The 27,497-nt window shown below is 40.8% G+C and overlaps 1 protein-coding gene across 2 annotated transcripts in view; it reads right to left on the bottom strand.

Moving 5' to 3' along the window:
- LYN (LYN proto-oncogene, Src family tyrosine kinase) overlaps positions 1–27,497 on the bottom strand; it is a 110,990-nt gene that overhangs the window by 61,599 nt on the left and 21,894 nt on the right. Inside the window, exon 2 of one of the 2 annotated variants that reach the window (XM_089678456.1) lies at positions 2,726–2,865. In XM_089678456.1, the coding sequence (XP_089534582.1) occupies positions 2,726–2,860 (135 nt within the window). In that variant the 5' untranslated portion in view covers positions 2,861–2,865. The remainder of the gene's footprint in view (positions 1–2,725; positions 2,866–27,497) is intronic. The other variant, XM_089678457.1, reaches the window with a different exon arrangement.

Genomic DNA, 27,497 nt, shown 5'->3' with positions numbered 1-27,497 from the left:
AGACAAGGTGTCTAAGACAAGCCATAGATGATGCAATTTTCAACTAACTGTGTTGATGGGGGAATCCCTCCTGTTTGCTATCTCTGTTTCATTGGGTAGATTTCCCTTCATTTCCTGTTTCAGAGACACAACAGAAAGTGAACGGGAATTTCTCCAATGTGAAGAGATAGATAGCCGTCATGGGAGTAGTTGTCCCCATTCCAAGTTTGCCTTTCTATTCCCTTTCCAGTGACAACTGTAAATTTTGGATCTCCTGTCACCTTCTGTCCTGGTGACAACAGCGAGGGTGCATCTCCTAAGTGGAGCCAAAGACAGCTACAAAAACCTAACGGGCTGTAACACATACACATGAGATAGTGGGCTTTCACTATACTTTAACATAAAACTTTTGGCACAAGCTTTTTTGGCACTAATAATTTGATGGATTGTAAATAGGCACCAAAGCTTTAGCTTTTGACTATTACTTTTTGAGGTGTGATAGGTGCTGCATTCCTCCTATTCCCCTTCAAACCTCCGCTCCCTGCCTTAACTTTTCCTACGTGGTTGAAACCAACAGAGGAGTACAGCCAGAGAGGTTGACCAACTTTAATTATGTATGTTGTCTTCCGAACCAATTGGTGTTTCAAGACTTGTTTTCTATCTTTTGTATCTTGTAATAATTACCACTTCAGCCTGTTACCTGACATTTATGCACAGAGATGCTGTTTATCATGTTCTATAACGTATTGTACGGTTTTTGAACCTCGCGAATGACTGCATGCTCATTGAAAAAAAATTGAATGCCAACATCTCTGGCACCAACACTTCCACAATAAAAACAGCATTAAACTTCAAACTTCAACCACAAACTAATATTTCATTTTCTTGGGATAGTAGTATAAAAGGTAATAGGGGATTTTAAACTGCACAAAAGGAGTTACTTATATAAATGACTGCTGATGTCATCACATATTTGTGACATATAGGAGGATTTCATGACATAAGTCATTATCTTTATCTTAGATGAAACCCTTCAACTATAACTAAACCACTTTACATAAGCTTTTTTATTTAGTGAAACTGAATTATCCGTATTATCAGCAAGGAGCAGAACCCTTAATATAAAAAAAAAATGTCTGAGCGAAATGACCTATTGATTACTTTGCTCTTTAATACAGTCAATGAATGGACAAATGATTAAAGATATTTTTAGGCTTTCCAGTATGGGATTATGGAATAAAAGTCATCAAACAAGTACTGACTCTGACATCTAATTATGCTGTTTAGACTTACAAGATTGGCTTAGAAATACAGTATAAACAGGCTCTACTCGGTGTCAGCTAATACAGAAACCCTTTTCCCCATTTCCAGCAATATGTGTGGCTCTAAAACTAATCCCTAACCAATCATCACTGCAGACACTTTTGTTAGTATACACTGCTCAAAAAAAATTAAAGGAACACTATGAAAACACATCAGATCTCAATGGGGAAAAATCTCATGCTGGATATCTATACTGATATGGATTGGGTAACGTGTTAGGAACGTAAGGATTCCCCATCACTTGATAGAAATTAAAATTATCAACCTACAGAGGACTTAATTTAAAGGCCCCCCCTGGGTGCATGGGAGCCATTCAATGGTATCAATTCCTTCATCCTCTGTGAACTGCCTGCATACTCTCGCCACATGAAGCCGGGCATCGTTGTGTACCAGGAGGAACCCAAGACCCACTGCACCAGCATAGGGTCTGACAATGGGTCCAAGGATTTCATCCCAATATCTAATGGCAGTCAGGGTGCCTGGAGCACGCAGCGCGGCGATTGGTGGTGCACTGTGTCCGAGGGACACTGTGCACCGCCGATCGCCGTGCTGCATGCTCCAGGAGCCGCGCATGCGCAGTTAGAATGGGAGGACATCATATGATGTCCTCCCAGAACGAGAGAGCCATCATATTACTATATGGCGGGCGGGAGGCAGTTAAAAAGTGTGCCTTTAATTTTTTAGAGCAGTGTAGATATTGAGCAATTGGTGCCTTGCTGTAGATTCTGCATCTTAGTACTTTTCCCCTGTATCCCTGCAAGTAGGAGTCTGGTGGATCACCACAAGGTATGTTGAGAACCTAAGAGTGCTGCTTCAAACACATTTTTGCCCTTTGCTTCATAATCTGATCAGTATTGTATACTGGTAGATTCATAAAAAGCTGACAATGATGGATTTTATGGAAAAAACATTTTTTGTTGGCTAAATTTCAATCACACATTTCCATGAATGTGGCAGCATCAAACCCAAGTGACATTTTAAATTATCTTTGAGATTTGGACAAAAATACTGGCACTAACACATAGATCAAGCTGCTTAGACTTCAATTGCCCCATCCACTGGCACCCTAAACCACTGGATCAGGGGTCGTGTTAAACTCGAACGATATCAGATGTATACGCTTTTATTAGTTTTGCATTTGTTTCTCCCTGGACCAAGACAAAAAATTACAATTTGAAAATGTTTGACATATTGTGACTCAGTCATAAGCTCACTGGAGGTAGCTACTGTAGGCCAGAGAATGACTCTTCAGGTGTTGTTGAACTTACAGCTTTTGAATGCAAGTACAAAAACAGCTGCAGAGCTAGAGGCTGATGGATTTGTATTACCTCAGGAAGAGATTGGATTGATATAAGGGAAAAAAAGAGAAGGTGAGGAGCAAGCCATGCTGAGGTATGTTTTCTTCCCTTGGCTATCTACTTACTGGCCTTTGCTGCTTATTGGCCGTTGGATCTGGTACATAAATAGTTCGTTCAGGGTTACGTACGGGATTTTGCTTCAAACCGTCGTTCTTAAATGCAGAACTTCGTTTTTTCGTTTTTGAATGGATGCGTCCCATATTTTCTGTATGAGCACAAAAACAGATACAAAATTAATTGTTTTTTTTCTAGACCGGTTATAAATACTATAGCAAACAGTACATTTTTATCTCTATTAATGCCCATATTTAGGTAGAATGGAATGAAGTTCAGTATTCTAACTCATTCTAAACACCTTGGTTTATGCAAGGCTCAAGAACTTTTATTGAAGATACAAAAACAGCTTTGTATCATTTTTGTTTATGCAGTAGAGCATGCTTGTTATACTCATGGTGGAACCTAAGGGGTTAATCCTCCTCATTGTGTAAAAAGGGCGGTTTGATCCTGTCTTCTCTGATCCTCCCCTTCTTCTACTATGCCCAATCCATCTGCTGATAGTACAGAGCTATAGGAGTCACTGTGCACATGCTCTGTTTAGTGTATATTGTTAAAGAGTTTTTTTTTTTCTTTAGGAGGGTGCATGTGATCAGCACTGCGACGATCAGCACTGTCCAGACAAAGGGTCAAGGGTCATGCAGCCTCATAGGACAGTCTGAGACGAATGAAAACTCCTCCTACAAGCTGTAACCAGAGCTCTGCTGGACACTGACAGAAGTCACAAGACTGCTATATACTGTTGATGAGAAAAAGTATTTAGCAGTTTATATTTACTAAAATAAATGCACTTCCATGTTCTGTGTACTGTGGGGGACCAGATATAGTGAATGCAGCATTCTGGGTTTAGTAACACTTTAAATGAACAGTATCAAGAAAAATATTCCATTTTGTTAACTGTACAGTATGTAGTACTTAGAAAAACATTCTGTTCTTCTATATTTAGAGTTTCTTTACATGCAGACCAAGCTATCTAAAAAGTGACAGAGACTGGGACAACTTATAAAAATGTAATGTTATTATTTTATGATGAATAAGATATGAAATTCACATTACATTTACAACACCCAAATATTGATATATAGGTATAGTTCTAAACATTTCTGGACATCATTAAAATTGATTAGGCATGTATAAAATGTTAGCAGTATGCTAAAATAACAAGACTATATTCACACCAGATTTTTTGCATATAATGTACATTAATGCATGTAACTTTTCCATTAAATTTTCCATACTGAGGACCCCCACTGAACTGGAATAGAGGCAGATAATGCAGGTCAACTGGGCATCACTACGGGGTGTTATGGTTTTCCTAAATAATATTCCTCAGCACTGATTCACAGTAATTCCAACTTTCATTCTGCAGTTCCTTTTTTATTGTAGGTGTGCATATGAATGGTCAATAAAATTAAAATTCTGTCAGTTCTCGTTAAAGATTCAAAGTGTTAACATGAAGAAAAATATTAGCAATATGGGCTATAAATATCCAACAGCAATTGTCTGTATGTCCCCTAACCTGGACAACCAGGGATGCCTAGTTTGGACATATTCTATGTTATCCAGTCTGTTTGAAATCAGCAGTAAAGGGCAATGATCATCTTATCTACCATCAGTATGCTGTATATACACAGGATTTGCCCCCTAATATATACATTATCCAACCAATAAAATATTACATAATTATTTTTTATTGGAAATACAGTATTGAACAGTACAGAAATTAAACAGGGTCAGCTGCAAGTACCAGGAAGAGACAACCAGCCCCCACGATGGTACGCCAAGGTGCATGCGCAGTAGCATTCCCTGCATCCTCCTGGGGTGCTTCACATGGGTATCCCAAGTGACACATCATTCTTACCTATGTAAGAACCTAGGGATTGTAGGGATAATTCCCCCCCCAAAAATTGATCAAAAAAAAATTAAAAATGTGATTTGAGATTTTAAGAGAGGAGGAGCTAGGAATGAGATAGTGGAAAGTGGCTAGGGAGAGTAATGTCTATAAAAATGTATATTCTTCATCCTTTTTTTATAAATAGTGTCAAGATAGCAATTACAAGGAAGTCTCTTTATTGAATACACAAATAAATATCAATAAAAAGTATATATTACTAGATTAGTGGGGAAGAGTTAGAATCCATGTCATGGTGCCATAGTGAATTCACTTCCTGTCCCAGTGACATTCTGTGCTTCAGGGAGGGACATGAAGTAAGGGCGAATGTCTGCAGTGTCATTAAAAAGAAGTTTTATTCCTATCATACTCAACCAAAATTCAAAAAAGAAAAAACTGGAGTTGGGATCTAATGGGCATTATAGCATCACTTCTTGTGTACTAAAGCTCTGTGGCAGAGCGAGGCCATGCCACTATGTTATAAGGCAGTTTAGGCCAGGTTTTGGAGAAAACAGGCACACTAATGATGCAGGTGTGGGCTGGCTTCATATTAGAGGCATGATTAGAGTACAGGGCCCCACTCTCCCAAGGGGGTCTGTAATTGTAAGGGAGCAGAGAGGTAGGAACAGCGGAGAGCTGTAGGAAAGACAAAGTCGAGCTGACAAAGGTACAGTGTTTTGTTACACGGGCACTGGGACTGTGTGTTAGATGGTCTGGAGGACCATGGCATGAGGGCTGAGCAGCAGTTTACAGTTTATGTTCATTTGATGGTGGAAACCACTGCGTGGGAATCTGCTTGATGAGAACATTTGCTTTCTTTTAAATAAACGTAGGCAGGAAAGCCCTGAAATGTACTTCCGGTACTGTTTTGCACTACCATGGAGCTACAAAACCCCCATCTTGTCACAGCTCAAAAAAAATAATAAATTTTGACATGAATTGCATTTTCCTAAGCTAAAAATAAAGTCAGTTAAATCAGATCAGTCAGAACAGTACTAGAATTTAGCTACTGCTTTACAATTTCAAAGCAGCAAAAGTGCTGGGGGCTACTCAAAGTTTGTGCTGTCCATTATCTGCCCCTGCAAACCAAACTAGTAGAAAGTGTTGCCTATTTTACAAATACTACTTTTGTGAATTGTAGGGTGCTACATAAATAAAGACTTACTACACTATACTTTTAAAACTTAATAAAATCCAAGTTCTATATGCTGAAATTGCTTACAGCCTGGGGGGTCCTAAGACTTGTGGTGATGTCTTAAACAGCTACTTGATACATGTTTCAAGAACTTTACATGCCTGTAGGAAATCTTTGAACAATCTTTGAACAATCTCGTCAAGCCCCTTGTTTTTAACCATATTTTGTACATGCAAATCTTTCATGAAGAAAATATTTTCAATTCCCTTTTCTGCTTTTCTGTGTAGATAAGGTTGACAGCACTGAAACAGGAAGTTTTGCTCTCGACGTGAGCCGGTTTTTACATAGGAGTGTAACTGTTAAACACCAACATTTAGCTCTCTAAGGGTTCCAGTTGACTGGTGACTGCATTGGAGTTTATCCTTATATAAAGGCCAGCTTGTTATATTAGTATACAAAAACATACGCACCAGTCTCTGCCCCAAAAATCACAGTCCAGCATTTTAAAATCAAACATACATTCACACTGAGGGAGATTTAGCTATCAACCTCTTTACAGAATCAAGCACATGATTAGCACAGATAAGGCAGCCATAATGAAGCCTGTAAGGCAGTCTGTAAGCAAGGATTTCCAACAGTTTTTTTTTACATGAACACAACCCCTACACCTGCAATCCTGAGTTGCCAACTGATAGTTTCTACAAATGATTTACAAACTGAACTAGGCATTAGCATCCTGCATTGTAAAAAATGCTTCATCTAATTACCAAATAACACATTTGCCTTAGATCTCACATTTTGTTGTTATGACCCCCTTAAGAGTCATTCTACCCAAGGCAGACATTTCATTTTTTGTAGATACTGGAGAGTGACACCATGGTTTCTTATGTCTCCAGGGACTTTAGTGGTAAGATGTCTTTGTTTGGGTTCTCAGGACCATTATGAGGATGTTCCACCGCCCTTACTTTAATTTTTTTTGTTAATGTAATTTTTACTATGAGGTATGCAATGCATAGAGTGGAAACTCCCTGTGGTGGGTGTGTTTCAACGTGGATGGAACAAGAGCAAGGACCATGGCAGGCTTGCCTTTCCTGCTGAAGTTTCCAAGAGATCGAAAAGAATAGTGGGTGCACACCTATAGCTAAAACATCATTATTGGCTAGAATGGTCCTTTAAAGTGGAACTTTAGGTAATAAATAGAAATGGGCGAACAGGCAGGATTTTTAATGCAGAAGGTACAGGGGTTGGACAAAATTGGAAACACTACATGATTTGCAGGAGTGAAAGTGATGATATCTTTTGTGTTGAAAGCAACATAACATTCTTTTGCTTCCGCTGTGTGATGAGACACCTAGCTAACAGGTGGAAAGCTTCACTTTAGTCATTCACTGCATGCGCTGTTAGTAATACGGAGTCATGTCAAAGCTTACTGAGCTTCCAAGAGGGCAAATTGTTGGTGCCTGCTTAGCTGGTGCCTCTGTGACTGACGTTGTCATGTTGCAAGGTACAGTATCAAAGGTTGTGACGGCATATACAGTTTCCAGGAAAATGTTGTCTGATAAGCATAGGCGCGGCTGACATGGTCAACTGACAGAAAGAAAAAAAAGGACATAAACAGGACAGGATTGTGACTCAGAATAAGAAAACAACTGCTGCAAAATCTGACTGCACAGCTCAATCTCAGTCCTGTGAAGATACAGTTTGCATGATGTTTATTTACATATTTTTAGCCTAAAGTAAAGTCATTAAGATGGAATACTTTCATGTACTTCAAAGAACTGTCTCCTACAGACAAAGGCATATTATGCTTTAAATACAGCTTACCACCACACATGTTAGGTTGACAGTGCATTATTGTAGTATGGACGTTCTGTGATAACTTTTAGCATGATTGTGTGCACAGAAGATCTGCTGACACAAAGCATGAATGCTGTGCAAGTGAGAACTTTGCCACTGAAAGATTTTCCCATCATGCATCATACACCTGTTTCTGAAAGATCATTCCTAAAGCTGACTATACAACAGTAGGATTTCATGTGAAAACAGAAATGTTCAGAATGTTCATTCAATTTTCCTGTAGTTAATGGGCCAAATTGACCATTGTTTTCCACTGTATTGATGAGGAAAATTGAAGAAGGAAGGTAGTTTATTCTTGAATGAACATAAATCTAACTGTGAATGTGGTTTTTGTTCAGGAAAAATCTTACTTATTGTAGTGTACATGTGCATCTTGAAATTAAATGTCGAATTTGAAACAACAGCATGGCAATTGAAAATAAAAAAAAATTTTCATACAAAATTTGTCAAGTCCATAATGATATTATAGAATGTTCTGACTAATCATTTTTCTGAATTTCCATATGAACGTTCAAATGAAATTCTAATGGCGCATGGGAAGCTTAAGTCTCTATTTCTCACTACAAATAGATTCTGAACACTTTAATATCAAATGGACTAGAATTCAGGGTCCCATAGAAAGCACTGAGAAAAGTCAGCTTTTATCAGTTTGAAAAGAATAAGAGAAACAAATTCCTTAGTGCTTGCATCATGATGTTAAAGGGGAATTTCCAAAGAAGAGGAACCTGTTAGTAGGTACTTATGTTGATCAACAGTGGTTTCTTTCGTTCTATCTTTAGTTAGCTGTTTTGGGCATCCTGGGAACCTAGAACTCTGCTCTGTATGTTTTGTTTTTCCTTTTACTGTAAACTACAGTTTTGACTACAGTTTTGACTTCAAGTCTATTTTGATTTCAAGAGGTTTCTGAAGTTCGCAATGCACAGCACAGCACAGGAAAAAGCCAAATAAGTTCAATTCATCTAGCGACATCTGCTTTGCTTGCAAGTGGCTCCATATCAGCTGATTGGGGAAGATATGGGGAGTAGTACCATCCTGTTTGGTAATAGTCACCCCCTCAAAAAAAAATCCTCCCAAAAAAGCTGTTTCTTAATTTTCCTGTTTAATTTGAAAACCCACTTCCAGTGAAACTATACTTTGCACACACCAGGTAATAGACTTGCTTTAACCACTTGCCTACAGGGCACTTATACCCCCTTCCTGCCCAGGCCAATTTACAGCTTTCAGTGCTGTCACACTTTGAATGACCATTGCGCGGTCATGCAACACTGTACCCATATGAAATTCTTATCATTTTTTTTTAGACAGATAGAGCTTTCTTTTGGTGGTATTTAATCATCTCTGGATTTTTTTTTTTTGCTAAACAAACCAAAAACAACTGAAATGTTTGAAAAAAAAAAAACGTTTTTTCTTAGTTTCTATTATAAAATTTTTTTTTCTCCTTCACTGATGTGCACTAATGAGGCTGCAGTGATGGGCACTGATAGGCAGCATTGATGAGGAGGCACTGGTAGGTGGCACTGATGGGCACTGAAAGACAGCACTCATATATGGCACTGATAGGCAGCACTGACTGGCACTCTTATGTGGCACTGATAGGCGGCACTGACTGGCACTGATAGGTGGCATTGATGTGAAATAGTAGGCACTGATATGTGGCATTGATGTGGCACTGATGGGCACTGGCAGGTGGCATTGATGGACATTGACAGGTGGCACTGATGGGGCTATACAGATCATCAGGGCACACTGACCATCAGTTCCGGGAGGATCAGTGTAGATGCCCCTCTGAGTAATGCCGATTACTGTGAGAGCTCGTGAGGAGAGGAATGCCGATAATCGCCATTTCCTTATTTATATGCAATCAGCTGTGATTGGACACAGGTGATCACATGACCAATCCCACGTCATTGGCTCTTTCCGCTGATCGGTGATCCGCTGAGTCCCAGGAACTTAGCTCACCACCGATCGCCGCGCTGCACGCACCCAGGGGTGCACATGCATGGTTAGAGTGGGAGGACGTCATATGACATCCTCCCAGAACGAGAGAACTACCTTGCACCCGTCATTACCTTATTTGGTGGTCATTACCTTATATGGTGGGGGGAGGCGGTTAAAGCATTATTAAACCAAAAAGCAAACATTTATTATACCATAGCTTACCAGTGCTTAGATGTGATGACTGCATTCATTGTCTTTTATAGTCTTTTTTTTCTTTATTTTCACCTGGTGATCTAGCCAGTAAATCTGTTAGTTTACAAAAGAACAACCTGTCCTGCAGATGTAGCAATTGGAAGATTGAGACAAACCATTTACCACTGACAGGGGTGCTTACAATGGTCAGCTTTTAACTGTTTATGTAAAACCCTTATCCCAAAAGGAAAAAAACTGTTGCTGTAACTGCTTATAAAGTGCCAGGTGGAGTTTTGCTTCAATTAGTTGTTATATCTAAGGCCATTTTCACACGAGCTTCAGTTTTATAAGAGCAATGTGAACAGCAGGCTTGACAATGCATTTGCACAAAGCTTTCTTGAAGCGTATAAAGCAACATTTAGCTTCAGTTTGTAAATGTTGACCACAGATCCGCATGGGAGTGCTGATAGCCACTATAAGCAAGCTGCTAGCAAGCTTCAGCAGGCTTTCAAGAAGCTTCAAGATGTTCTGACGCCTGTTAGCAGCTTCCTTAAAGTGGCAATCACACTCAAATTAGGATCTGTGTTCAACATTTACAAACTGGAGATGAATGGTACTTTAAAAGGTTCAGCAAAGCTTTATGGAAGTTCTACAAATGCTTTTTCAAAGCTTGCTGTTCAAATTGTTCTTATATATGCGGAAGTCTGTGTGCAACACACCTAAATCTGCTAGTACATCTAACACTACCCCCCCCCCCCCAGACTGACAATGCTGCTGCCCCGAGGTGCCCCCTGTGCGCCTTCATCCAGAGTGGAGGCACTTTAATACAACAGGTGAGTTAATGGCCAGATCACCATATGAAAACAGTAGAAAAAAAGCCTTAAAAAATAGCCACCAATATGTTATGTTTTTGATTTGGGTTTAATACATTTTTAACCACTCGTCCTCCAGAGGATTTACCCCCCTTCCTGACTAGGCCATTTTGTGCGATACGGCACTGCGTTACTTTAACTGACAATTGCGCAGTCATGCAACACTGCACCCAAATTAAATTTATGTCCTTTTTTCCCCACAAATAGAGCTTTCTTTCAGTGGTCTTTGATCAGGAAGAAGGGTCAGCCGCACACCGGATTAAACACGAGATCGTGTGAAACGTGTTTACAAGTCCTGTAGTCATGTCCTGGTGTTTTGTGTGTCCTATGGATCAATCAATACACACTATATTCATCTATCCTCCGGTGTGCAGCTGACCCTTCTTCCTGTTGCATCGTGTGTGGTGGTGAGCCAGAGCCTGCACCTGTTGTGGATTGATCTTGATTGTTTGCTTGAGCAGTATACCTCTGTTCAGTGGTATTTGATCGCCTGCGCAGTTTTTATTTTTTGCGCTAAAAACAAAAAAATGACAATTTTGGAAAAAAAACAATAGTTTTGACTTTTTGATATTAAACATGTCCAGTAAAAAAATTAAAAATAATTAAACTTCATCATAAATTTAGGCCAAAATGTATTCTGCTACATGTCTTTGCTAAAAAAAAAATCCCAATAATGTAAATTAATTGGTTTACGTGAAAGTTATAGTGTTTACAAATGACGGTATATATATGGAATGTTTTTTACAATTTTTTTAATAGTAAAGGTGGTGATCAGCGACTTATTGCGGGACCAGGTGCAGACTGACAACTCATGGGACCCCCAGGCAATAAGGGATCATGGGGCCCCTGTGTCCTTGCCCAAACTCAAAAAAGCCTATGAAAAAGTTACCAGGGGCATCTCATGGGGCCCCCTACTGACCCCGGGCCCTCGGGCAGTGCCCCAGTTTCCAAATGGTCAGTCCGCCCCTGAGCGGAACTGAGGCGGGCATTCTGACACTGGGGGGAAATGACTTGGTGTCACTGACATCCCCAGTGACACCAATACAGTGATCAGTGCTAATAAAAAGCACTGACACTGTACTAATGGCACTGGGCAGGAAGGGGTTAACATGTGGGGTGACCAAAGGGTTAACTGTGTGCTGTGTACTGTTTTACAATGTGGGCTGTGTGTTTCACTGTAAGCACACTGCTTTGTATGGCTCTGCTATGCAGAGCCATACAAAGCAGTGTGCAGGAGCTGACAGGGGAGAGATCTGTATTGTTTACATACAGGTCTCCCTGTCAGAAATCTTCGGAAATCAGCAGGGAATCACCGGCCGGGACCCGGTGATTGACAGCCGAGGCCGTGAATGGCGGCACGGGTATGGAGCGCACACCCCCTACTGCAAAATCACGTGTATATATATATATATATATATATATATATATATATATATATAGGTTTGCACACCTGTGCCTCCCTGTAGCAGTATTTCTGCTATAGGGTGGTGCGGAAGTGGTTAAGGAGGGAGGTAACAATACCTCTGCTCTTCTATCAGCTTGACTTGCCACCCATACCCAATGAACTCCAGGCAGATAAAATAGACCCATATGGTCGCACATACTGTATTTATGCAGTTCTGTACAGGGTGTCCCTAAAGTCTGGACACATAGGCAAAATGCATATTTTCAATAACATTTCAATACATTTTTCAACAACATTTTTTTTCATTGAAATATTAATCAATAACATCTTCAAGGTGATTTCCACCATTTGCGATGCAAAGTTCAATGCACTTTGCAATATTCACATGAACCCAATGCAGTAACTCCATATACATACACACACATATAAAAATATGTTCTATGTGTCCAGACTTTAGGGACACCCTGTATTTTTCAATACAGTATACCCTCACGTATTAGCGTTTCAGTATACGCAGCCTCAGTCATTCGCAGATTTTTCCCGCTTACCAAGCGGTAGCTATCGTGAGTGTTTTGCTGAGTGAAAACAATAGCCCTAAGATGCCGCTGAAATGCTTTGCACCATCTAAGGCTTCTGGCAATGAACCTAGGCGACAGAAGAAGTTTAAAACATTTCAGGAGAAGGTTGAATTACTGGATTTGCTTCGTGAACAAAAAAGTTATCCTGCAGTAGTGCAACATTATGGCTTCAACGAAAGCACCATACGCTACATAAAGAAGAATGAGGTAGCAATCAGGAGCACTGTAGCAGTAAGTTTCTGTGCTCATTATGGATCATGCTGATGGCCACCCTTTAGATCTGTATTACGAGGGAGTCCAGATTGAATTCAATCTGGACTCCCTCGTAATACAGATCTAAAGGGTGGCCATTCATGGTGTAACTTTCCTATCGCAACGTGCCTTTCAGTCATCCAAACTGCTCTTAAGGAGATGATAAAGGAATCCCTCAATGCATGCTAGAAGAAGCTGTGGCCAGAGTGTGCCCATGACTACAAGGGCTTCTCACCTGAAGAAATTCAGCACAAAGCTGTCGACAAGACTGAGACTGGCAAAGATACTTGGTGGCAAAGGTTTTGAAGACATCACTCAAGATGAGGTCAACAACCTCATCGATGCCCATTCTGAACCCCTGATGGATGAGGATTTGTTGGAGTTAATGAAGTCTGCCAATAAAGAGGAGTGGGAAACGACAGATCTAGAGCAAGAGGAGGAGGAGCAGGGCCTAACATTGGAACGTCTGTCCCAGATTATGAAAAAAGCGAAGGAGTTGCAAGGGATGATTGAAGCATGGGATCCCCATATGGTTTGGACTCCTAAAGTTAATAATGGCATTGATGCTAATAAATATTGATGGTGTAGCGCTATAAATAAATAACAATAAATAAATGAATATTAAACCATATATTTATATGTGAATAAGTGATAAATCCCTCAAGGATCTATATATGTGATTCATCAAGTGATAATGTGCAAAACGTGGTCCCAAATATGGACCTATATTATACAGTAGTGTAAGAAAACACACACAATCCCAAATAGGGATAAAGAAAGTGATACAGTGAGTACCAAATGATAAAATCGCTGAAAGTGACTGGTGCTAATACTTCCCAATAAATATATCAAAAAATTATAAATACATAATAAAATAAATAACTAGCAATAAATTATAAAAGTCCAAAAAATTTGCAAAAAATGTGCAAAAAAATCAGTGCAACAATGCAAATAATTGTGCTTCAATGTTCCACTCCAAATGCTTGTAGTGCTTGAGCGACACTCAGGTGGATCCTTAAATGGCTAAAATGCCTCCTCACCTCCTTACCGCGACCCCAAAGGGCCACAGCGCTTTATACAGCAGACAGCTTCAAACCATGCAGCATCACATAAACCAGGCTCCAATGGCTCCACTTAACCTCTACTGATGATTTCCTTACAGCACTGGCTCTCCCTTCAAGCTCTGGTCACCGCAGTACAGCTCATAGGTACATATCATAATACCAAGGCCATAGAAAAGTAAGCAGAAGAGACCTCCATAGTGTAACTATTTTTATTAACTGCCAATATATAAAAATCACCAAATGGACACTCACAGTATTGTAGATTCCAATAAGCAGTTTTCCCACATGCTATGGGTGTACTGTAGGGCACTGGGTGTAGTAAGATGACTTCCTCGGGATCCTGAGGAAGTCACGTGACGATCGTGACGTAATGCGTAGAGCATGGTGATGCACTTCTGGTACTATTTACTGCTAGTTATTTATTTTATTATGTATTTATCAGTTTTTTTATATATTTATTGGGAAGTATTAGCACCAGTCACTTTCAGCGATTTTATTGTTTGGTATTCACTGTATCACTTTATTTTTCCCTATTTGGGATTGTGTGTGTTTTCTTACACAATAATATTGGTCCATATTTGGGACCAGGTTTTGCACATTATCACTTGATGAATCACATATATAGATCCTTGAGGGATTTATCACTTATTCACATATACATTTATGGTTTAATATATATTTATTTATTTATTGTTATTTATTTATAGCGCTACACCATCAATATTTATTATTACTTTACACCTCTGGTATAGGTAAAGGTGGTAGCTGCTTGTGTATATATTCAGTTATATCTGTTGAGTGCAGGAGGATTCTATTCAATTTTAATGGCATTGATGCTGCCATTCAGACATATAAAACCATCCTCACCACCATGAAGAAACAACGACAGCTACTTCCCATTACAATGTTCCTCAAACCTATCAAGAAAAGCCAGCCCAAAACCCCACCAGAAGAAGACCTGGGAGAATATATGACTCCTCCTGACAACCTGAAGAAGAGGCAACACCTATGGAGCTGTAAATCCCCTGGTCTCATCATACACTCTTCATTATTGGTGAGTACCCATACATTTTACTTCTTTTTTTTTTTACCACATCCAAAATTTGCGGGTGTTGTTGGAACATAACCCCCACGAATTTCGGGGGAATACTATACTTCATTAAAGCTGGATTTCCACCTTTCCTCTTTTCCTCTCTTGTCAAAGGCTGGGGAAAGTACAAGTCCTGTATGTATTATTTAGCAACCTAGAAAAATCTGGTCACCTGCCCTGACAAATAGGGCTGGTGCTGTGTGACCGGGCTGTACAAAGTACAGGATTGCATGAACAGAGATATAACTCTTTGACAGGTAAAACAGCTCCCTTATATGCATTTCATTTGTGTATTTAGCTGTGCCCTAGAATTCAGCTTCAAGTGAGTTCTTGTATTATGTAGTTGTTGACACTTTTAAAGGGATTGTACAATCAGATTGTAACATCTTAATTTTTGACATTGGGCCATATGCTTGCTTTAACACAGCTTGTCTGGCCCATGCAATGATAACTGCTATGAGTTATGATTCGTTTTTACCATAAATTTTAACTTTTTCAGTGTGTGTTCTTCTTACTGAACTTTCGCAAGTGTAAAATGACCCACCAATTTATGTTCAGACACAAAGCGATATTAGCTGTAACTGCATATTGTTTACACAGTAGATGGGACTCTCCGGATAATAAGTGTCATTTGAAACTTCTGAAACTGGCGAAACCTGTTCTGAGAATGCTCAGGCAAGGGAAAGCTAATGAATTATTGTCACATAAGGTGCAGTGAAAGCTGACAATGAGATCTGATAGTGTTTAGCACTTCTGTCTTGCAGCACTGGATTGCTTGGAATCCTAACCTGGACACCCTGTGCACAGTTTGCTTGTGTGAGTTTCCTCCCACATCTCAAAGACAGGTAGATTAATTTGTGTCTGTCTAAAATTAGACCTAGTATGATATCCCACTGAGTTTGCCCAAGAGTGCTGCCTAACCTCCTATCTGCCCCAACATCAGTATGATAAGCAATTGTAATGCCCAGGGAGAAAAGCACTATAGAAATATAATGTAATTAATTAAAAATGAATCAATTTTGGATCCAGGGACAACTCATGGGGCCCCCGGGCAATAGGGGATCATGGGGCCCCTGTGTCCTTGCCCACACTCAAAAAAGCCTATACAAAAGGTACCAGCGGCATTTCATGGTGCCCCCTACTGACCCAGGGCCCTCGGCAAGTGCCCGAGTGCTCGAATGGTCAGTCCACCCCTGCTTGGATCCTGTCTCCTACCCCATTTTCAACCTCCATAAAGATGGTGAGAATTCTAAGTGGTTCATACTGGGTTGCTACGCTAAGCTCCTACGGTCTTTCCTCTGGTTTCTCCCATTGAAGGTGATAGAGAAATGGGAGGGTGATGTAGGTCCACTTACAGGTAATCATTGAGAAGAGGTCTTCCAATCTCTGGTAACTTGCTCTCTAAATGTAACGCAAAGATTAACGTAGTAACTTAATACATCCTTCTACAGGTATATTACACTTCATACAGGCTGTACTCTATGGGTCTCTTGACTGCCCCTCTATGCACTCAATGCAAGCGGAACCATGGAGACCTGATCCATCTCCTTTGGAGATGTCATAACTTACTGGACAGGGGTGGTTGATACTCTGAATTCAGTGTTTCAGGTATTCTTCCCCTAGCATCCAAAATGATGTATACTTAGTATGCTTGACGATCTAGACTTAGAGAAATAAAGGAAGGAGGCCATAGTAAGCGCCTTGTTCCAACCTCACACATTTATATTGGTCAATTGGAAGTCAGAGGATCCGCCCACTCTGGGGGAATGGATCAAGTATGTCTGCAACAATTTAAGATTAGAGAAATTTATTTACCAGCATAGATGTTGTCCAAACAAATATTAAAAATGATGGGCTCCATAGTTGGAGGTCCCAGGTCTAGCACCCACAGATCTAATAATGGATAGGTTATTAAAATGTCACTCTGGGTAAAGATACACTTGTGCCCCCTGCATATGTACTACCTAAGCTTAATCTAAGTGATTGTGAATCATCCACAATTTTCCATAATGTGATGTGTACTTCTCATGTGAAACCTGAAGCTGTACTAACTGAATATTTTTGGATAAAAAAAATTATCAATCTAGTCAAGAAAGAAAAAATGCTAAGCAAACCAATGTAGAATTTAATCATTGTGCTCAATTACAAACAGTTAGCAATGTAAAAAAGGTCCATGTACCTTTTCCAAAATTTTAGCAGCAGGGAAACTGCATAATGCTATACAGTTACCAACATGGGAAACCATGCTGCAGTTTCCAGCATGTTGGGGTGCCATTAGGAAACAATGGAACCCCCACGTGTCTGCTAACAGCAGCATGTTTTTGCTGTGGGTGCAGGAAAATGTACGATTTACACTCAGTCCTGCACCCACAGAAGTGAGAACCTTGCCTTAGAGCTAGTTCTTGATTTATACTACTGTTCTCCTCAAGGCCAACTGTCTACTGCCTTCACATTGCTACACCCATCAGCTGGCTAGACTTTGTATCACATTGACAGAATCAGACATCATAGCCACACACGGCGCACCAGGATTAGGGAAATAGAGGCTGAAACAGACCATTTACCCTCTTGGTATCAGTACATTTAAGACTCATTTCACAAAATGCTAACTCAAGGATAAGGTTCTTTCCTTGCAGCCACATGGCTGTAACCTTCAAATCTTACTGGACTGGCTGAAAATTACTGTCAACTTTTTTTTATTCTTAGTGTGTTAGCCTTGTGAATTAAGACTTTGAAACTAAAAGAAGAGACTTAAAGTAGAAGTTTTGGGTTGTTAAAAAAAACTAAATTTCATACTTACCTCCATGCTGCAGAATTGGTGTAATGCTGCAGCTGTCCTCAGCTGCCAATCAGCAGTCAGTTCTTGGTCAGCTCTAACCAGAAACAGTAACTGTCAGTCATCACTCTTTGCTCTGCTCCTCCAGCGCTTAAAAGAGCACCAGGCTGGATAGGGGTTGGGCCTGCTGTCAATCAGTGCTCTGGGTGGATCAGAATCCTTCCAGAGACTGGAGTGGCTCTGTGTTATCAGTCGACAGCAGGTTTTAGCACAAGAGAGTGAACTCCTGTGACCCAAGTTTGGCAAGCAAAACATTGGTCATACTTCTCTTTTACTAGTTTCCCTATTCTGCTTGCAGTTTGGTTCTAGAGACCCAGTTATGTGTGGGTGGCTGTGTGCCTAGGCCATGGCCTGTGCTGGCTATGCAGAAATCTGTCCCTGCCTATAACTGCAAACATTCTTTATGTGCAAAGATTTTCTTAGGAATTTCTCACCTTTGTACTGAGCATATACACTATATTGCCAAAAGTATTGGGACACCCCTCCAAATCATTGGAATCACGTGTTTCAATCACCTTCATGATCACAGGTGTATAAAATCAAACAGCTAGGCATGCAGACTGCTTCTAAAAACATTTGTAAAAGAATGGGTTGCTCTCAGGACTCAAGCATGGTACAGTGATAGGTTGCCACCTGGTGCAATAAGTCCATCTGTGAAGTTTCCTTGCCACTAAATATTCCACAGTCAACTGTTAGTGGTATTATAACAAAGTGGAAGCAACTGGGAACAACAGCAACTCAGCCACAAAGTGGTAGGCCACGTAAAATGACAGAGCGGGTCAGCACATGCTGAAGCGCACAGTGCACAGAAGTTGTCAACTGTCTGCAGAGTCAATAGCTAAAGACCTCCAAACTTTGTCTGGCCTTCAGATTAGCACAATATCAGTATGTAGAGAGCTTCATGGAATGGGTTTCCATGGCCGAGCAGCTGCATCCAAGCCTTACATCACCAAGTGCAATGCAAAGCATTGGATGCAGAGTTGTTTCTGGTCTGGTATGATGGAGGAAGTCAACCAGCTGTTCTTGGGCCTTATGAGTACAGACACCGCTAAAAGAGCTTAGAGACTGTGTGCTACTTAACACCCTCTGGTGCTAGGAAGTCAGCTGTGGGTCTAGGTAAAAGGGATACCAGCTGGTGTCTTGAAGAGCTTTGTCCATTTAGGTGTCCTTTTATGACACAGAGAATAGCTGCGATTCAACGGATCTCAGCTATTCTCTGGTCATTCACAGTTTATGACACTCAGGAGATCATGTCAGCCCTTCACTGGAGATCTGTGTTCTCCCTCCAGATTTTCCAGCCCAGAGCTGGAGAATCAGAGGGACTGCAAACTAAGCAGAGATAATTTACCTCTGTTTAGTAAACTGATCTTTCACTGTAATCTCGCGAGATTATAGTAAAATCAGCCGTTTTCCAGAGTTTGTAGACCGTTCTCCAGCGTTTGGAGACCGTTCTCCCTTCGTTCGGAGAACTGCTTCATAAACTGCATTCACAGGAGAACTGTGTTCTCCGAGAATGCCGGAGAACTGAGCAGCGATCTAATACTGCTGGTTCATAAACGAACATCATAATCTCCTACTTGAAGGGACTCTGCTCTAGGGTACTACTACTACTACTTCTACTACTGTCTTAAAGCTGAAGTCTACTGTTTTCTGTAAGCACTGACTTTGCCATAGCATACGTGAAAGAATACCTAAAGTCCTCAAGTTGCACATAGTTCTTGTTTTTTTGGAGTATCCCACACCATTCTCTCATCCTTATCCAAGTTCTCCAAATTTAAAGACAACAAAAACAACATCCCTAGACTGGTCATTGAAGAAACATGTGCATGAGCCTATGTGCCTGGTTGCGGGGAAAAACTTTTGGGGAAGACCTAGACCATATTCCTGCGTCTCTTATGGAAGAAGCACTACAAGTGCAATGGCACTTCATCAGATATCTACATATGCAAAACATTCTGGCTTTTCTATTGTAATTGTGTCAAGTAATAAATGTTGGAGGGCTAATCCCCCTTTAACTGTGATAGTATGGCATCTCTTTTGTAGTTCCTTGATTATACAGTGGGGTAGATGTACTAAAACTGGAGCACTCAGAATCTGGTGCAGCTGTGCATGGCGGCCAATCAGCTTCTAAATTCACCTTTTTCAATTAAGCTTTGATAAGAAAACCTGGAAGATGATTGGTTTCTATGCAGAATTTCACCAGATTTTGCACTCTCCGGTTTTAGTAAAAACCCCCATAGAGTGGAGTAATTTTGACTGTCTGATATTGCCAGTGAAAGTTAGTATGTATTACAGTGCATGAAAATGCAGATAGGAGTAAACAGCAGAGTGACAGAGAGATAAACTCATCACTGTGCCACTTTCACTGTCCAGTTACATGGAATGGGGATGGACTGTGGCTCTAGACCGGAGAGAAAGTAGGAGACTTGAATTGCTAGACAGATTAGTATACTACAAGGAGGTGTCAGTTTGATTTCTTTTTGGACATTTACTTTCTTTAAGGACGTGACAGGGTCTCTTTATTGGAAAGGTTTTTAGCATTGTAAGATAGATTCTATTTAACTCTCTTTAAAGGGTGAAATTCATATTACCAGATGTATATCATGCCAGTATGTATAAATATCTTTCTAATTCACACATGATATCGTTAAAAAAGCAGATACAACCTTTACAGCAAAAGAACAAAAATCAACAAGTCTATATGATGTCTCAGTAAAACAATGTTCGCATTTTGTAAAAGTAAGGAAATACATCCAAGCTGCCGGGGGAGATATCTCCTGGCACAGCCACTTATAAGCACAATAGCTAAATATTCAGAGACCAAATATATCCTTTATCAGTCACAAAACACGTCATTTTAAATGCCATTGGTTGAGAAGCCTTAGAGCTTTTTAGCTCAGTGACGCAGAGACTGGTATGGTATGTTTAATAAAAAAATGCAAACAGCACATCATGAGGCATAGTACCTACAGCTACCAATCAGAATCCATCTTGTACTGGTCTTATTTTGTCAAATTAGATTCTTATTGGTTATTATGTGTACTTAGAGTAAGATTCCTTGCACTGGGTATTGAATAAGGTCATGGGCAACAAAAACATTCCCAATTTCCTAGAAGTATGTGCCTCTCCAAAGGCAACAAATTTTCAAAGTGTGTCAAGGTATGAGACAATAGCAGAGGCTCTGAGGAAGAGGCAAGTCCTTGAAACACGTTAGCCTGTTGGAGATCCAGGGTTCCCATTGCGGACAGTCATTTAGTGTGGACTGGACAGTGCTGTTCTTGATGTGCCTTTGACATTATTGTCATTTGTGAGTATATTACCTATCACCTTTTATCAACAAATGTTTTTTAAGGTAATGACGGTGTGACCTCAGTTTAGTGCAGGACCTAATATATCAGCCCCTATCATTGGCACAAAACACTGTTAGTCCTGAAATTTAAAGATAGCCATAGATGGAATTCTGCTGGATCAGCAGTGACTGGACGAATTTTGATCCACGTATGGGCACTATAGTTGAACAGAAGTTGACCTACCAATTGACTTCTGTTCTTCCACAGTGCCCATACATGGACCGAAATGCCTCAGGTCACTGCTGAACTAACTAAATTTCGATACATGTATGGCAAGCTTTAGATTCTAGGGCTAACAATGTTTTGTGCATGTGATATTCGCTGGAGTATATAGTCCTGCACTAAACAAAGGTTTTAAAACTCTGTCACCCATTCTGGGTCTCTACACAGACCTCTAACAGTATAAGAAAAGTGTCGTAGCTGAGTATATCTAGGAGACCATAAGGAATGACCCACACTTTTCCCTGAGAAAGGCAAGCTGTTTCAGTTTACCCATGACAGTAAATTTACATCTGAAATTATCATCTGACCCCCATTTTCCAAAAAAACTCACAACTTTCTCTGGCTAAAATCCCTGGAAACCTTTAATCTTCTTCTGGTGAAGCCATTCCTTTGTTGATTTGGATATATGCTTTGGGTTGTTGTTATGCTGAAAGATGAAGTCCCTCTTCATGTTCAGCTTTCTAGCAGAAGCCTGAAGGTTTTGTGCCAATATTGACTGGTATTTGGAACTGTTCATAATTACCTCTACCTTGACTAAGGCCCCAGTTTCAGCTGAAGAAAAACAGCCCAAAAGCATGATGCTGCCACCACCATGCTTCACTGTGGGTATGGTGGTCTTTTGGTGATGCACAGTGTTGTTTTTGCACCAAACATATCTTTTGGAATTATGGCCAAAATGTTCAACCTTGGTTTCATCACACCATAACACATAAAATTATTTTGAATGTGATTGCTTAATTTGGAAACCCAGCTACATCCCCAGTTATAAGAGGGTGTGCACACTTATGCAACCACATTATTTTATAAATATTTCAGTTTGTTTTTCAATTGAGTTGTACAGTTTATAGGCCACATTAAAGGTGGAAAAAAGTTCTGAAGTGATTTATCTTTGTCTCATTTTTTAACATCATAGAAACGTATGTCCAGCTATTGCATTCTGGGGCTTAAATAAGCCACATTCGTGAGGGCCGGAGAAAGCTCTGAAAGCCCACTTTTAGATGTGATGATCAGAGACTGCAGACATGGTACAAGACATAGTCAGAGGCTTTAGACATGGTCCAAGACTGTGGACATGACATAGGAGATGGTCCAAGAGTGTCGACATAATAAAAGAGATGGTCAGAGCCTACAGATATAAACAGGAGATGGTCAAAGACTGTAGACATGTTGCAAGAGATGGTCAGAGACTAATCATGCTATAGGAGTTATTGGAGAATGTTTCAGGAGACAGCCATAGACTGGAGATATATTACATGAGAATGCTAGAAATCTATACTATACCAGGGCAATAGGGAAACACAGATTAGTATCTGCAGGTGCACCGAGGGCTGCTCAAAAGCCAAAAGACTGCAGGTTGGTCACCAGGGGTCTAGAGGCAAGGAGAGAAGATTGTCTTAGACACTCCTATAGAGTAGGTTTTCACATTTGCATATGATAGGAATGCTTTCTGAATCATAAACAAGCATGTAAATAAATAGTTCTGACCTGACTGGTGAGATACCTATTCTGGGTCAGTGATCTGGAAAATCCTAAAGCCAATCGATCTGCATGCTAATTTGGTATTTTGGCAACTAGCACTTTCAGAAAGTCCCCAATGACTGGTCACATACTGTATATCTTATGTAAGGTTTCCTTTAAAAAACAAATATGATTATTTAACAACGTAGTACAAAGTACAACTACAAAGAACTATTTGTAACTGCGCACTGTCATTCTAGCACATTGCTAGATATTGTCAGTTTTCTGAAATCTGGTAGGCAAATGTAAGGGAACATATTTGAAGAGCATTTACTACTCCATTTTAATTTCTATTTTGTTAGTTCAACTCTTTTCTGCTTGGGGGAATCAGTGTTATAAATGGCATAGGTACATTTTATAAAATAAATGATTACCTATATTCTGTATATGTTCATCAGGAATTAGAATTTTTTATATAGAATATACAGTATATAAAGTATTTAAAACATCTAAATGATCCTATTATTTTTTGCATCCTTTTCCCACAGAATGTGACATTATTTTAAAGAAAATGAAACCTTTTCAGGAAGTATGAAAAGGAGAATTTATGTCCAAGTTGCATCACTTTAGACTTTACCCTTCCTCGTGTCACCAGCCATGAGATTTCCATAAATTGCTGTGTGTCCTTGTTGGGGAGATTCACCCTCTCTATTTCTCTTAGTGATTACTGTCACTGGGAAGGTACATGACAGGAAAAAAAAATGTTACAGAAAAGAAGGTGAGAGAACATTTTCTCATGGGGACACCTGTTCCAGTGAAGACTATCTAAGAAAGGATTTACCCAAACTTTGGAGAGATTTTCACTCACTCCCTGTTGTGTCTCCAGACAGAACTTGAGGGAAAATCTACCCAATTTCTACAGATGCAGGAAAATCACCATTCATTAATCTGTCCCAAACCCTCCAAAAACCCAAACAAATCATCTATAAATACACTTTAAACTAGGTGGAAGTTGAGTCCAAGATAACAGTAAAGCAGGTAGTAGATGCACTGCCAAGTTAAGAAAGGAAAACAACCTTCCATGGCAGAGCCCGGGCACTGGTAAACATGAAGTAGACTTTCCGCCATGATTTTTAAAGTAGTTCTAAAGGATTCTTTTTTTTTTTTACTTAAAGTGGAACTTTACCCATAACAGCTTGATAAAACATAATGTTCTTTAGCGAGGAACATACATTCCACATTAATAATTATGCTATCAAAATTAGCATGTGCTGTAAATTGCCTCCAACATTGTTCCTGTTTCTTCTTGCTGGAGCCTGCCATTTTGCTGATGCCCAGAGCCCCTAATCAGCAGTAAAACTTTAGGCTGTCATCAGATTGGCCTCCACATTTTTAACATTGTGCCAAAATGTAGAGAGCAACTGAACATGTGCATAGCAGGGTGAGATAGTGGAGTAGATTTACTAAAATTGGTTTTAGTAAATCAACCCCATTGCATTACTGAATTTTACACAGTATAGGCACTTGTTTATATTGTTTTACATAGCTATACCTGCAAAAGGGGGCAGCCAAAAGTGATTTAGCAGGACTTACTTTTCTGACTATAATTTCACTTTAACCGCTTGCCAACCAGCCACAGTACTTATACTGCGGTAGGGTGGCACCACTGTGCAAAATTACGTATATATACGTGATTTTGCAGTTCTGGGTAGGGGGCGCACGCAAGGCGCGTGATCGCCCTACCCGCGCCGCCGATTGCAGCCGCGGATGTCAATCACCGAGTCCCGGCGATTACCGGCAAACACCGACAGGGTGGAGGGCTGCATTGTTTATAATGCAGCCCTCCTCCCTGTCAGTTTGTGCACACTGATCAGGATGGCTGAGCAGAGCCATCCCGATGAGTGTGCTTACAGTGAAGCACACACCCCCGCCCCCTAGTAAAACACTCCCATCGCACATTTAACCCTTTGAGTGCCTCCAAATGTTAACCCCTTCTTCCCCAGTTCCATTAGTACATTGTCAGTGCTTTTTTTTTGCCCTCATCACTGTATTGGTGTCACTGGGGATGTCAGTGACCCCAAGTCAGTTCCCCCCCAGTGTCAGAATGTCCACTGAAGTCCTGCCATAAGTCGCTGTCATTATTAGTATAAAAAACAAATCAGCCCCAGCACCTATGTTTAGCCCCTATGCTTACTCCCCCCCTCTCCCCCAGCAAGTGCAGTGTCAGTAGGTCACTGTCACTTGATACATTGCACACAAAACCGCAGTATTCACAGAATCAGCACTCATACTTTCCCCATTCACTGCCCAACCCGGAACTCAGGTGGAAACAGCAAATTTAACTACTTCCCTTGATTTTTTAGAGCTTTTTTTCATGGAAGATTTGTATGCATTAATTGTGGATCAAAGCAATTTATAAACCTTTCCAGACCATTTGCATGGAAACCCATTAAGGTTTCCAAATTTTAATTTATTTGGGGGCCTAACCGTCAACATGGGCATTACTAAAAAAAAATTAATTGTGATTGTATTGGTCCACAGACCCGATTCATCATATGCCCATGTTCTCCGCTGCCATGGTCAGGCATAGATATGAGAGTATAATATGTTTTATGCATTTCAATGACAACACACTCTGTTGTCCTCGGGGTGACCCTGAATTTGACCGGCTCCACAAAATTCAGATCCTCGTAAATCACCTTAACCGCAAATTTGCAGATGTCTATACTCCCCAACAAAAAAACTGTGTTGATGAGTCCCTCATTAGTTTTTCTGGCCACCTTGCATTCAAACAATTTCTCCCCAGCAAGTGTGCCAGATATGGGGTCAAGATGTATATGACCTGTGAGAGGGCAACAGGCTATACATATAAGTTTCAGATTTACGAGGGAAAAGATAGTCACGTGGAGCCCCCCGGATGCCCAGACTACATGATGAGCAGTGGCAAGATAGTTTGGGACTTGGTGTCATCCTTTTTCCATATGGGGTACCACTTATACGTGGACAATTTATATTCAAGCGTGCTACTATTTAGATATTTATACAATCTTGAAATTGGCTCATGCGGCACTGTGTGACCTAATGTGTACCCACCATTAGAAGTGGGTGGATGCAGGGAGGTATATTCTAATGGTGGTGTCAGGGATCAGTGGCTCTGCCACGATGCGCTGGGCGGCGAATGCGCAGAACACCGATACACTCTAGCCAGCGAGCAGCGAGACCTGGGCGATTGCGACGTCCACGCATGCGCACTCGCGACGGCCGCGCATGCGCACTCGCGGACACACGCCTGGCACCAATGACAGCGCAGGGCACGCTATTTAAACGGGACAGGAGGTATGTCAATTGCCGTTTGGTCTTTATTGTTCTGTTCCTGTTATCTGATCCTGTGAAGCTTCTGTTGCCGACCTCTACATTGTTCCTGACCCTGCTGATTGTCTCCTGCTTGACCCCTGGCTTACCTGACCATCCTTCTGCCTGATCCTCTGTACCGCGCTGCCCGTTAGTTGCTGAACCCGGCTTGTGACCCTGACCATTCTCTGCCTGCTCCTCCGGTACCTCGCTGCCCGCACGTTGCTGACCTGGCCTGCCTGACTACGCCTTACATTACCCTGACGATCCATCCATCCATCCCGCACGGATCTGTCCCTGTTACCAGGCTTGCCAGCCTCTTCACGTCAGCCTCCATTTCACACACACCCCTGACGGTGCTCTCTACCATTGCTGGACGTACTCAGGGGTCGCGACCTGGTCTCAGTCTGCTCCAAGTCCATCGCCACCATCAGGGTCCCTGGTGAACAAGCAGATTGGGACTTAGACCCCGCGCCCTGAGGAACCCCATGCTGTGGGCTGCTAGAGACACCACTAGCCGGTGCATGACAGGTGGGCATACTACACACTTTTTCTGGAAGAGATTTCTTCTCTTTTTTCCATTCAACCCACATGCTGCATACAAAAAAAAACAAAAAAAACAGAACATAGCATATATACCGAAAAAGGACAAGTGACATACTGGTACATCACTAGACTTTGAATGGTTATATCAGGATGATGCCTACAGCTTCAGGCATCATCCTGGTATCATTTTTTTCAGCCAGCAATCAGATTTCATGTAAAAGAAATCCTAGTGGTTAATTGGCTGCAGGATTGCTTTTACAAGCAGTGGGAAACGATGCCCCCCTCTCCCGCTGCCTTCCACTGCCTTTTCAGGCAGTCCCGTGTCATCGGGGGAACTTGAGAATGCAGCCGGTGTTTCTGCCAGATGACCATAGAGCTGATTGGAGACTGGAATGCTGCCAATGATCTCTATAGTTTAAGAAATCGGAAGCTACGAGCATTTCATCACTTCAGTTTTGCAGGATATAAACAGCGCCATTTGTAAATTGGGAAAGCATCTGATCACACTGATCTTGGTGAGATTAGATAATGTAAGGGCAGAGGAGAGATCTAGAGTCTGATAGACCCCAGATTTCTCAAAAAAAATATATGACAATGCCCATTGAAGTTATAGGGGATATTTGCATTCCCTGTGATAGCATTAAAAGTGATAAAAAAAAAACATCAAAGGAACAGTGTAAAAATAATTTAAAAAATCAAAATAACTTAAAAAATCAAAAAATCACCCTCGTCCTCCCACGCACACG

The sequence above is a fragment of the Staurois parvus genome, unplaced genomic scaffold, assembly GCF_062004578.1.
Source record: "Staurois parvus isolate SC_StPar_1 unplaced genomic scaffold, SC_StPar_1.0 ptg000205l, whole genome shotgun sequence".
NCBI lineage: Eukaryota > Metazoa > Chordata > Amphibia > Anura > Ranidae > Staurois > Staurois parvus.
This window is presented reverse-complemented; position numbering and strand designations above follow the sequence as displayed.